Consider the following 13,602-nt stretch of genomic DNA (forward strand, 5'->3'; position numbering starts at 1 on the left):
AATTACAGTGGCAGTGTACATCATAACTCACCTCAAAGATTAAAGCAATACATGTTCCAACTGGTTTTTCCTGAAACACAAGCCAAAATGTAATGATTTATACTTTAATCATCATGATGACCACTATTAGCTCTTCTATTGTCTGGTATCCAGCACTTTTCAGTTCAGAGGTGGCAGGAATGCAAACTTTTGCACTGAAGAAGCAGGCGAACAATTCCATTCATCATTCAGTCAGACATTCATTAAGTATTTCCTTTGATATTTCAGATATATTTCAGAAGAAAGGAAGCCACATGGCTTTGGAACAGCATGAGTGTGAATAAATCATAGATAGATAGATAGATAGACAAAAATATATACATTTGATTGAGGTGCTTGAGGTTTTTTATTCAGTATTTGCTTAACTATATTGAAAACATTTATCAAATAAACTCTTAGGCCCCGTTTACATTAGTGTGTTATCATTTTAAAACGGTGTTTTAAATTGAAAACGATCCTCGTCTACACTGGCTTTTTCACTGCATTTCAGAAACGATCTCCGTCCACACTACACAACCGAAAACGCATGTCACATGACGATTCATGCAGGTACAACCATAGATACTGTATAGGTAGATGCCCTATAATTTAGATGGCAGATGCGTCTACGTGCTTGGAGCGGGACATCTACCTATACATATCTATGGGTACAACATTGAGCATGATGTTATTGTTTACACAGTTGTCGCATGTGGGCGGCCACGCCATAATTTTCAAAAGTCTTAGTTTTGGTCTGTTTACACTGAAACGCAATCCTGGAGTTTTCTAACTAAAATGGGGTCTGCAGCATTTTCAAAAGTCTCACGCCGGGGTAGTGTAAAAGACAGGCGTAACTGTAGCAAAATGCTATGGTTATGCATTTTAAAACAAAAATGCACAAGTATAAACTTCACCTTAGATATACCTTAGATACAACCTTTTCATCAAAAATAAAAAAAGTCACATGAATGAATAATTCAAGATATTTGGTTCCTATTAAACATGTAAACGTGTTGCTTTATAAGGCATTTGCAATACTAGAAAAAGAAGTATGTCATAACATTTTGTTTGGGTGTTCTAAACACCAAGTTATTTATTATATTTTATAAACGAGCCACTGCGGCTATAATGAGCCGAAGGGATGTGTGGCTTTCACTCGGCTGCCGGTCAGCTGGGCCAGAAAGTAGTAGGAGGTATCCCGTTTCCCCCTCTTCCTCAGCTCTCTGAAGTCATGCCAATAAGAAAAAGAAAGAGAGAGATCGCTCAATAAACAGCTGTAATAACTCATAGCATGTCCTTCAATATATTTCAGTCAATGTCTTTCTGTCCCCTTTCAGCACTGTCTGTCAGTCACACACATCTCTTTACACTTCCATCCATCTCTATTTTTACTCAATCCCTGCTTTCATATTTGTATCTATCAATCAGTCATTGTTCGTGCATGTCCTCCCGTGGGTTTGGTAATCGTCCATCAGTGTGCTGTTTTTGTCTGTCTGAAGTCATATGATGTGAATGATAGCTTCAATAAAATGCTGTATTGAAATTATTGGGAGCATAGTATGTTTATGGTGTGCTTGGCTTTGTCTGTAAGTATCCTTCTGAGAAAAGAATGTGCTGTTTTCTGTTTGATCTCTTATCTTCCCCGCTATGGAATGAAATGAGATATAGCACCAGATTGAAAATATGAAAGCCATATTGTGGCTTAAACTGAGAGATTTTGATATTAACTCTAGATTTCAGACAGTACCCTGTATTTAAACACCACTTTTAAACTAGAGGCCTTGGTTGGTCAGTTTACCCCCAAATTTAAATCTTGTCATCATTTAATAATTTCAGTCTTATATTTAGAGAAATTCCTGTAAGTTTTTCTTCCATGAAAAAAGAAATATTTTGGATCTGCTCTTTTATGTTAATGTTTAAAGGCTTGTCTTTTTTTCTAGTTATTTTCAACTGTTTCCTGTTTGTCATTGATAGATTTAAAGTGCGGTAGAGTGTACTGTATGTGTAGTACAGTGTTTAACTACACATTTATTTTATCACAATAAAGATTGTAAAATGATGTGCATGAATATTAGCCAGTGCCTCAAATTTACTGGTTTCTTTAATTCATTGAAAAGATTATTCCAAACAATCTAATTCGCTAAAATGAATCAGACCTTCCAATAAATAAATGAGACATATTTTTAAAATGTACATATGGTTATGTATTTGGTTAATGCATGATGTTGTATAAGGTGCTTACTTTTTGTCAATTTGTTAATCTACTACATAGGCAAGGATTTTATTTGTTTTAAAGTTAAGCCAAGTTTAATCAGTTATATTGTCAGGACTTTTGTCTGTTAGCATTGTTACTTTTTCTGTTTCCATCAAACTCTGTATTGGACACATTATAGTTGTTAACTGCTTTTACGATACTTTTTAAAAATGCTTTTTGGTCCTTTTTTGTGGTTTGACAGTCTCAGACCCCCACCACTTTCATTGTACTGCAAATAGCTGCTTTGAAATTGAGCTATTTTTATTTTTGAGTGAACCATTTCTTTAACTTTTGTTAGTTCCTGTATTGTGTTTTAGCCTTTTATAGTTTCCCAACTAAACCACAGTTCCCATATGTGGAACTTGCTGCAAGTTTGTGCAACATTTAAATAAAAACAGCTATTTCTTTCAGTCAAAACTCTTGACATTAGCTGCAAAGAAGGCAAGATGTTTGAAACTGAGCTCTTTTACGTGAGATCAAGCTGTTTCAGTTGGATCACTCTGTGGGTTGCTTGTTATTTAAGCAAAGTCACCACTGTACTCTCTCCATGTCTTGTTTGTATAAGAGACGTTGCTCCAGATGACCCCAGTGCCAAGTTACATCAACTCGCTGTATTGTACCGCTGTTATTTGGGGGGTTTGTCTGTGTTTGGCTGATGTAATCTTTGGTTTTCTGTTTATTGATGTCTTCACTGAGAAGATCAGTAGTACAGAACGAGTTTTGCAAAAGCGTATTTGTCTGACACACTCTGATTGGCTTGTTAGCAAGGTCGCAAACTGTTCTGTCGGCTACAGTGTTTGGTTTGGCTATGAAAGCTTCCTGATCAGATGGTTTGGTCTTGAATGCTGTAAGATGGTTTGTTTGAATAGGAACGTGCCACAGAATTAAATGAAGCAGTTCTGCATGCTAAATGAGCTATACGTAGCAAATCTACATATCTTGTACCATTGTTGGATGATAATGTAGATCTTGAACTTCATTTGCATGGAAATTGTCCCACAGAACAGTTTCACAGTCCTCTATCAATCACAAAACCAAGCAATATTGTGGTCAAATGACCAACTTACAGGTGACCTTGAGTCAGTGGTTTGTCGAAAGACATTTTACAGACATCCAAGTAAAAGTTGTGCATTTTCATTCCAAGGTGGTCAATTAGCAAATCAAAAAGCATCAGTCAGGTCTCTCAGTTATACATTCAGTCACTAAATGAGCTGTGTAGCCTTGAGAAAACCCAATGCAGTGAAACCAGATCCATTGCATTAGCAAAAACTAACGAGAACTGGACAAGCTTATTCTTTCTCCCTATTAATCTTATATTCGCTTACTTGAATGTTTCTTTTTCTCCCCAAAAAAAGGAGTCGAGAGGAATGGTGGGTGAGCCACAAAACTCTACAAGTTAGCATTGGATTCCTTTGGCTTGTTTCTCAGCAACAGTTCGCCCAGCCAAAGTCTCGCTTGGCTCGCTCAGGGCGGTTCGCATCTTTCGCTCGCACAAGGAGAGAGAGACAAGGGAACCGTTAGAGCTCCAGAATGTGTCCAACGTCCTCACTCTTGCCTCACTTTCACACCCTGAAAAGAAATTATGTATGACATTTAAACCACACTTAACTTAAAGATCAAACCTCTGTTTGTTTGAGTATCCCAAGACAGTAACATTGGCTGAAAGAAATGGTTTGGGTTTGGGGGTGGGACTGTTGGTTTGTACAACCAATGTAAGATGGAGAAAATGTGTTTGAATGTTTGGAATTCACTTCAGTGGTGCAGAAATTACACATTTTAGCTTTTTTAAACAACTGTGATGTAGTGTTTATAACTTTTGAGACGAGTTAAGAAATTTATTGGGTGAAATTCAGTATTTGAGGTCATCTAGCTCTTGTGTTCTGTTGGCGTGTCTGAGTCTACGTGTCTTCATGAGTTACGGTGAGGAAAAGCACAGAGGATTTAGCAGCGATTTCGAGAAAGCAGCGCAAGCACACTTTGACCCACTTATGATTCAGTAAAGATTGAGATTCCACTAAACTTCTTATGAACTGTTATTGTACTGGCAAAGGCAACCCAGTTCTTAAACAGTACATCCCAAAATCCCTCGGCTCCTGTGTGTGTGTGTGAACACGTATATGCCTATGCCTATTTTTGTGTTTGCATGCACTTTAGGTGCCCCCTCAGGACCCAAAAAGACAATCATTCAATCAGTCATCATGATTACTGGCATCTCACCACATATTCAAACACACTCTAAAAATTATGAGCTTGGGTTTCTCCCCATTCTTGAGCAGCCACTTTATTTAAATCCTTTTTGTTGGCGAGATGGAAAAAGAAATTCAATCCCACTTCTGGTTTCAGTCTTCTACCTTTGAAGCTTTTACGTGCTTAATACCGATTGTTTCCCATCGACTTATTGCATGTACCATACGTATAGTCAACCTGACAGATGTTTTAAAGATGGCTTGTTGAGTACAGTAATAAATACATGATTTCTTATTGTGACCAACATGCTTCCTTTTCTGTTCAAACAGTGCTGTGACTGAGAGGAAATATTTATCTTACAGTGCTGCTTTGGAGCTCTTTAGTTGGACTACATTGAGACCCACAAGTCCCCCAGACGTTTCCCAACTTTCTCTGCCCAAGCCAGGCTTTTATGGAAAATGGCTTTGTCGATGAAGCAGATCCTTGGTCAAACCGCCCCTTCCACGGTTTGTTACCTCAAGCTCTCACTGTTCAGGCTTCAGGCGTCCAACTTCTGTCAAGCTAGCATGAGGGGAATAAAGATAGGTAGTGTGGTGTTTATGAATATCGTGCCCCCCCACCCCGCTCGGTTGTAAAATATCAGGGTTTGCTTCAGGGGCTTGGATGGTTAAAAGGTGGAACATCTCTCCGCTGTGGGCTGAGACTTCTTGTCTTCATGATGATTATTTTTCCTACACTTGCTCCACAGCCTCTGCCAGAACCCGATCTCAAACTCAGATACCCTCATCTCAATGTCATTAGGATCTGTTTGCACAGCCGTCATCCACTCCAGACAGCTCATGGCCGAAGTGTAATGTTGTTTAAGAGTTGGTAAATGTCAGCCGAAGCTGGATTTTTCCTTTTATTTGATGAATAAGAAGCTGAATAGAAAGTAATTTCACTTTCCGTATTTGTGTGGAATGGCATTTCATTTTCTCCCAGATAGTCATCACCTCCATACAAGTCTCTTTCTGTCTTTCTTTCTCTCTCTCTCTCTCGTTCCATTTGTTTGTCTGGCTGATGTTCTCTCTTGAGCTGTGTGCTGTGGCTGTGAAAGTCTTTATGTCTGCAAGCTGCCAGTAGCTTCCCTCCTTTTGGCTTGATTGGTCAAACCCAAGTGTAGCAGAGGAGCTCTCCATGTGCGCTCTTAGTTTACCGCAGTATATGTACCTGCCGCAGAGCACCAGAGCAACGTTTGATTGCCAAGGGCTGTGAACCAACTTCGATAAATGTGTTCAGTGGTATTGCTCAGTGGAGTCGCAGGTTTATTTGTGACAGGAAAGTGCTGTGTGTTGTTGGAATATAAAATGAAGAATATAAAAATTTAAATTCAAGGCAGAGCTGGAGGGTATGTTGAATATTCACAATATATTTGTACTATTTTTACATTTTTTAGTATATACTTTTATAGATTTAAAAAAAAATTTATTCAACATTGTATTACAATGCACATTTTATTTTAGACATGTTTCCTGAAGATTAAACAACTTTGTTTCACAATCTCTCCTCGCCTTGTGAAAGTAACAGTATTTTGACAGATGTTTTAATATCTAGTCTCATATATATACTTAACTTAAATATTTAATATATAGTCTCATTTCAGTTTCAGCAGTGAAGTTTTATTTCTTCTAATCGGTTCAAGATGTTTTAATGAACTGGTTTTAAATGAACCTTAGTTTCAATCATACATTTCAATTTGTGCCTAAATGTTTTAAATGAAAATGTTGGTAAATATTCATGTTTTTTTTTTTCAAACTATTATCATATTTAAATATATAAATATAATTTATAAAAAATATAAATATAATTTATTATTATTAATATATATTGGGAAAAAAACTATTTTGTAAACATGCCTTGATCATTTTAAGTAGATTTATTTTACTTTTACTTTACTTTTTAAAATTTGTCATTTATTTGGCAACAGTTTGTTTAAAAATGATTGTTTATGTGAAACCATTGAAAAATATCATAATTTTGCTTGTTTTCAGGGCAAATGCATGTTGCATATAAGTATTGATATCAGATGTCATAAAATTTTTTTAAAAAGGCTTAAAATATTGAGATTTCATTTTTTTCACTCCTACCCACAAAAGTCATGCACTGCTGGTTGGATATCAATTCTTACATAATTATTCCTATTCAGTATAAACACAATTACTGTTTAACATAAATAAAGGTCAGGATCTTTGATTAAATTCCATTGAAACTTGGTCCCAAACACTGAAAGTGTCTGGCTTCTCCCCTTAAGTTTTTCGGGACATTTGGCTGAACATTAATCTAATGTGTTCTCTTCTCTTCCAGGTTACAGCTACTGATGCGGATGGTGGCTCTTTTGGCTCCATCTCCTACTCTCTGGGCTCTGGTCCAGGCAGTGTGACCCCGTCTCAGTTCACCGTTGGCAAGCACAATGGACAGATCTGTACTACCACCAGCCTGGATCGTGACCAGGGACCAGCCAACTACGACTTCACCGTTACAGCTGTGGATGGGGTGAGTGTCCAGTGATTCCCAGCAACCATATCCCTTACCAATTCAATTGCGACATCAACTGTGACTGGATTATTTTCAGAAGTGCAGCAAATATTGTCTATTTAGGAAGTTAGCGAGGAAAAAATTGCCTGCATAGTAATTCTTCAGTAGCGGTTTAGCATGCTGCGCCTAAGTAATACTTTAAAGCGCCAGGCGTCAAAGAAAGGAAATTTCAGGAGACACATTAAAGCAATCAAGGGCAGCTGGGCCCTAAAGAGCATCAGCTTGTAATATTTAATAAGTTGAGGCTTTTCCTGACATGCCATTTGCTCCATATGGGATGCCAGGCGGGCAAGATGTTTAGCAGCAAGAACCATATCCCACATGTACACTGTGCCCTTGGCAGATTGCAGTTCTCCACAGGGAATATAATCAATCTATTTGCTCCCCAGAAGTAGCCTTTGAAATGTTTCAGTGTTTCTTGCAAATTTCAATCCAAATATTTTGTCTAGTGTAGTTAAACTAGTCAATTGTGTTATGTTTCCTGTGTCTTAAGATTTTAAGGCTAGTTGGTTGTATTATTATCTAGTTAGATTTTGTAGTATGTTCAGATCAGTTCAATCTTAAATTACCATTAAATAACATTTAATCTTGGCTGTGTTTTTCTAGGGCGGACTGAGTTCAGTGGCCTATGTGCGTGTGGACCTGATAGACATAAATGACAATCGACCAGCGTTCTACCCTCTGAACTATGCAGTGAGCCTGAGTACGCAAAGCACTCCAGGAACCTCTGTCCTGAAGGTGACTGCTCACGACCCAGATGCTGGAGAGAACGGCAGAGTGACATATCGTACTGTACCTGGAGGGAGCTCTCCTTTCTTCACCCTCAACAAAGATACTGGTGAGACTATTGAAAATATATTTGTTGCTGTGATAGGAAAGCTGAATTTTCAGCAACTATTACTCCAGTCTTCAGTGTCACATGATCCCTCAGAAATCATTCTATTATGCTGATTTGGTGCTCAAGAAACATTTCTTATTATGAAATCAGCTGGGTAATATTTTTGTGGAAATCATGATACTTTTTTTCCAGGATTCTAATGAATAGAAACTTTGAAAGAACAGCATTTATTTGAAATCTTTTGTAACGTTATACTGTAAATGTCTTTACTTTGTCAATTTAATGCTAAATAAAAGTTTTCTTTTTTTTTTAATTCTACTGATCCCAAACTTGAATGGTAGTGCATGGGTGTGTGTATAGGATGAAGAGATATTGTGCTTTGTGTCTTGATGTATTCTGATACATTTAAACCTAAAGAAAATATTTCTTCTGGGTGTGCATTTTCTCAGGAGTGATTTCACTGTCGCGCGCTCTACATGGAAAGGCAAACTCAGTCATTACTTTGGTGGTCTCAGCCCAAGATGGTGGGGGCCTTACTGCTCCAGTCAATGCCAGGGTCAACATCAGCATAGTGGCAGGACTGGTCGCCCCCCCTGTGTTTGAGCAAGCTCAGTACTTCTTCGTGGTCTCTGAGGATGTCCTGCGTGGAACACAAGTTGGCGTTGTGCGGGCCAGCACTAAGAACGGTGGGTGAGCTAATCTCAGAGGTTTTTTATTCCCCACCTTTGGTCACAAATCCCCATTCAACACGTCAAAACACATAAACCAGACTTCAGTGTGTACCCACATTTATCAGTCACATTGGACTGTGTTCAAGTGTGCTGAAAGACGTCTTCTGGCTTTTTTCTCCATGGTGCACCACTTGTACAAATATGCATGGAACCACTGTACACACCTCATTTACTATCGACATTAATCATTGATTCCGTTTCACCGCTTAGTCTTTTAACAATTTGCTTTGGATATTTGAAGCACTGAATTCTGGTCTCGTGTGTTGAAAAATAACTCTTCGTCTTTGTTTTCATCCTACACTGTGAAGTAATGGGTCTCTGGCCATTTGCCTCTTTCTACTCAGGTGTCTCGAAGGATATCTCCTACACTATTAGTTCTGGTGACCCCACGGGCTACTTCACTATTGATTCAGAGACTGGGGCTTTGAGAACGAGCTTGCCTCTGGATCACGAGGCCCAACCCAGCTTGAATCTGGAAGTCCAGGCACACTGCGGTAACCCCCCGGCCTTTGGCCAGACTAGGGTACGAATTACAGTGTCTGACGTCAACGACAATGCGCCTGTCTTCTTGCCCTCATCTTCCGAGTCACTGATTCTACCTGAAGACACCCGGATGGGTACAGTGGTGTATAAGGTCCAAGCAGAAGACCTTGATTCTGGACCCAATGGTCTTGTGAGTTTTGACCTGTTCACCGGCGGTGCCCAGAGAACCTTCAGCATTGATCGCAACAGCGGACAAATCCGCCTGATTGGCAGTTTGTCGTATGAGACTATGCCTCGCTATGACCTGCAGGTGATTGCTAAAGATAGCGGAGCACCACAGTTAAGTTCTACCTTCACCCTGGTCATCCACGTGCAAGCCGAGAACGGCCAAGGCCCTGTGTTCGATAGTCTCACGTACCGAGTAGAACTGAAGGAAAGCACACCTCTCAACACTCGCTTCCTGCAGGTACGAGCTGTAAACCGAGACGGCGGCATCACCCCTGGGCCGTCTTCTACGTCTTCCGCCCCACTAGCCTACCACCTGCACCCAGACGGTGACGCTGCAGGGTTTGGCATTGTGTCTGACAGCGGCTGGCTGTTTGTGAAAAGTGCCCTGGACCGAGAAGCCAAGGAGATGTACCTGCTCACTGTACTGGCCACATCAGGCAACGGTCAGCTGAAGAAGACTGGTAGCGCCACAGTGCGTGTGTCAGTGATGGATGAAAATGACAACACCCCTCGGTTTACCCAAGAGAGAGCGTTTCTGGCAGTGCGCGAGAACCTGCCGGCAGGCACTGGCTTCGGCCGGGTGTCTGCCAGCGATCGGGATGCTGGTCTCAACGGTCGGCTGAGCTACCGCCTGCTCCATCTGGATCGCCACTTCCAGATCAACTCCCACACAGGTGAGCTTCAAATATGGCAGACAGTCTTACAGACCAAAATGACTCGGAATGACAAGATCAGCGTGGCACCTAGACAAGTCTAGTGGTATTATCTTTGTCTATATAGAGTAGGTGCAAAACTGTGTATTTTGAAAATTGACTAGTTGGTGAGTTGTTTATGAATTAGTCAGCTAGTTGGTCTTAAGGAAGAACTATATAAGTTGGCTGGTTTCATGTCATGTTCATTATATGTCTTGTTGCTAAGATGTTTAGCACATTAATAGGCTAAGTAACTATAACCAAGCTTTTATAAGTTGTTACAAAAGAAGGCAAGTAATTTGAAGTTTGAGAGTAATTGTATTAATTTTGACAGATATGAATTTGTGAATTTAAATTGAGTAAAAATTCCAAATAGATTTTTAGCGTGCTCATATTTTGAAATTTACTTATTGCTAGCATGCTAACTGACGAATTGTCAACAAATAAATAGGCTAAATAACTATAACCAAGCTTTCACACTCTTCACAGTAATGTGGAACATTGCTCAAACCAAGTGATTTCAACTGTAATTGTAATTTTCATAATTTTGTTGGTGGTGAATTTGTGAATTTTGTGTAGCAGCTTTAGTTTCAGTTTTAGTGTGCTGATAGTCTGACAGTTACTGATTGTTAGCATGCTAACTGACAGATATTCAAAATGCAAATTACTGTAACTATAACCAAACTATCAGTCCTCACTAAAAATAGAGAATATTACTCAAATAAAGGAATTTGAAGTCTGATTTTGAAGGTGGTACATTTTTTAATTTGAATGTGGAGTAACATCTTCCAAAGAGAGATTTGTCATGTCTGACAGTTATTGATTGTTAACATACAAACTGACAGATATTCAACAAATGGGTAAAATAATTACTATAACCTTTAAATTCAGAAAGCTATCACAGCCCTCACAAAAACAATGTTATTCTGACTTCTTGTTAGCATGCTCTCTCAGAAGTTTTGTCAAGAAAACATGAAAATCTGCAATTTTTAAAAACTGTAAAAATCTAAATATGCAAACTAGCCAACCTCAGCGAACCTGTAGTCTGTTGTCGAATGACTATTTGACTGTTCTGACCCATCCCTAATGTGGAGCTGTTGAACATACTAGCCATCACACACAGCTCCAGACTTCTGGCACCATGCTAACTGTGGGGGATCCTCTTGGTGAAGACAGGATGTACCATCTGTGCCTTCTGCCACAGATGAAATAGTGCAATAAAATAGTTTGTCTTACTCTCTCTCTCTGTTTTTCCATCTGTTCTGTTCTTTTAAAGGTGAGATAAGCACAAAACTTTCCCTCGACCGTGAACTTCAGTCCAGCTACCAGCTCATGGTGGTGGCTCAGGATGGAGGGACCCCTCCACGCAGCGCTACAGGCACTGCTTTCATCACGGTTCTGGATGAGAATGATAATGCGCCCTCCTTCAGCCATGCAGGAAGAGAGCTCATGCTGCAGGTATGAGATATAATATTAGCTTCATAAATCTCAAAGCTATGTCTTCCAGAGGAGAAAGACTATACATTTGAAATGCTTACTGCAGGTTAACTGTCAAAGAGTTCACATGGATAATAAACATGGACTAAAAGCAATACAACTTTGATTTTAGGGTCATTAAGAATATTAGAATGATTTATGGAAGCTTATGTGACACTGAAGTTTGGAATTCAGCTTTGACATCACAGGATTAAGTCTTTTCAAATAGAAAACAGTTCAATTGTAATTAATATTTCACAATATTACCGTTTTAATTTATTTTTGATCAAATAGATGCAGCCGGGGTGAGCATAAGAAACTTCTTTCAAAACCATTCAAATGCTTACAAAACTCTTGAATGAAATATTGTATATTCTAAAAGTTCTACAAAGATTTTACAGAGGGAAAATAATACAGATTTCATATACAGAAGTGAGCTGTATTGATAAAAGTGTTAACTGAAATCTCTGTACAGGCGTTAGAAGGTCAGCCATCTGGATTTCTTCTGGGAACCATTCATGCAAAAGACCCTGATGAAGGAGAAAATGGAACTATTTTCTACTCCATGTCTGGTAAGAAAGATGCATTAAATCAAAACCTGTTGTTTTGATCTCTTACACTGTGTCGAAACCAGATGCAAAGCATATTGTCTGTCTACAATGAAACTAAAAAGATTTAGTTTGTTGTTATGCTAGCACTGATATTGATACTAAAAACGTATGCTGGTACCAAAAATATATCATACCTGACCCATGCCATAATATTCTGCTATTCATCATAGCTCAGACAGCATGACGTGAAGTGTAGAAGGTAATGTGTTGACGTGTGAGATCATTAAATATGTTTTGTAACACATTTACTAAATTTGACACATAACTGTTTCATTCTGTAATTTATCTGTAAATCAAATCCAGATGGGGTCAACACTGAAGTCATGCACACTTTCTACAGTAGAAAAATAGTCAGTCCAATCATTCTTTATCACGCTGATGCACACAAACCTGACCCGTTCCATCCTGTCTTTGCTGTAGGTCCCAGAGCCGAACGTTTCACACTGAACCCAAACACCGGAGAGCTCCGCTCCTCTTCCCCTTTAAGCCATTCGGAGCGTCCTGAGTATAATTTCATCGTTCTGGCCTCGGACCGAGGTTCACCCGCTCAAAGCTCCACCATAACATTGAAAATTCAGGTCAGATGAAACGGTGACTAGGTTGAGATACACCTAGAGTCTGTTAACCATTCTAAGTCATGCAAATGAAATCCACTGGATGACAGATGAATTAAACATCTGAGCAGTAAAACGCCTTCAGCCATTCTGGACCCTCATTCTTTGGCAGGTTTCCTGACAAATTTCCTAACAATGTATATTGTGCCTTGATTAGTTATGGCTATAAACCTTCAAAAATGGAAGTTAACGCAAAAAAAACTTTGTCGTAAGTTAAAAATAACACCTTCCGCCACATGGATCTACTCATCACCTTTTCATAATATGCAAAATGATTTATTTAATACTGTTATATGAAAATATGAACTTTTAAATGATCCTCTACAGGAATGGATCCACTTACATCCGCTTTCAGGTTAAACATCATGCAAAGGAAATATGAAATGATCTAGTTGGCCTAATCAAGGCTTACATTCTTGCATTGCAAATTTCCATAGCCAACTCATCTCTCCTAGTCCAAGTCGTGTAACCTTCCCCAAGCAATGCCGGGAAAAATACTCTCTGCTGGCTAATTTTAGGTGCTCAAAGATGAATGTCTTAACCTAGACTTTTTTTCTCCCATTTTTTTCCCTTGTTGTCTGCAACATTTTAAGCGTGATATTACGGTGTAAAACGCTCAAAGTAGGAGTGACCGACTCCCAGCTGCACCGATACAAGTGCCAGCTGTGCTTTCTGCTATGCTGTGTCAAAGTCTCGTAATACAGTTCAGTAGCCCTTTGAAGAACAGAAAACTCCTTGTGAAATACCCCAGTGATCAAATTAATATTTCTCGAACGAGTCAACGGAGTGGAAACAGACACAATGGACAGCAACAGTAGTAAATTCCATCGTGCAAATGCCTGGAAAACACATTTATGCTGTATAACCATTCAATATTGCTATGTATGTGCCAAGAC

The 13,602-nt window shown here is 39.1% G+C and overlaps 1 protein-coding gene across 6 annotated transcripts in view; it reads left to right on the plus strand.

The window, feature by feature from the left end:
- dchs1a (dachsous cadherin-related 1a) overlaps positions 1 to 13,602 on the plus strand; it is a 140,541-nt gene that overhangs the window by 108,997 nt on the left and 17,942 nt on the right. For all 6 annotated transcript variants that reach the window (XM_058744348.1, XM_058744346.1, XM_058744349.1 and 3 more), the window contains 7 exons: positions 6,803 to 6,991; positions 7,640 to 7,871; positions 8,321 to 8,557; positions 8,947 to 9,987; positions 11,282 to 11,463; positions 11,957 to 12,053; positions 12,513 to 12,670. In XM_058744348.1, coding sequence (XP_058600331.1) covers positions 6,803 to 6,991; positions 7,640 to 7,871; positions 8,321 to 8,557; positions 8,947 to 9,987; positions 11,282 to 11,463; positions 11,957 to 12,053; positions 12,513 to 12,670 — 2,136 coding nt within the window. The remainder of the gene's footprint in view (positions 1 to 6,802; positions 6,992 to 7,639; positions 7,872 to 8,320; positions 8,558 to 8,946; positions 9,988 to 11,281; positions 11,464 to 11,956; positions 12,054 to 12,512; positions 12,671 to 13,602) is intronic.

Source organism: Onychostoma macrolepis, chromosome 15, assembly GCF_012432095.1.
Source record: "Onychostoma macrolepis isolate SWU-2019 chromosome 15, ASM1243209v1, whole genome shotgun sequence".
Lineage (NCBI taxonomy): Eukaryota > Metazoa > Chordata > Actinopteri > Cypriniformes > Cyprinidae > Onychostoma > Onychostoma macrolepis.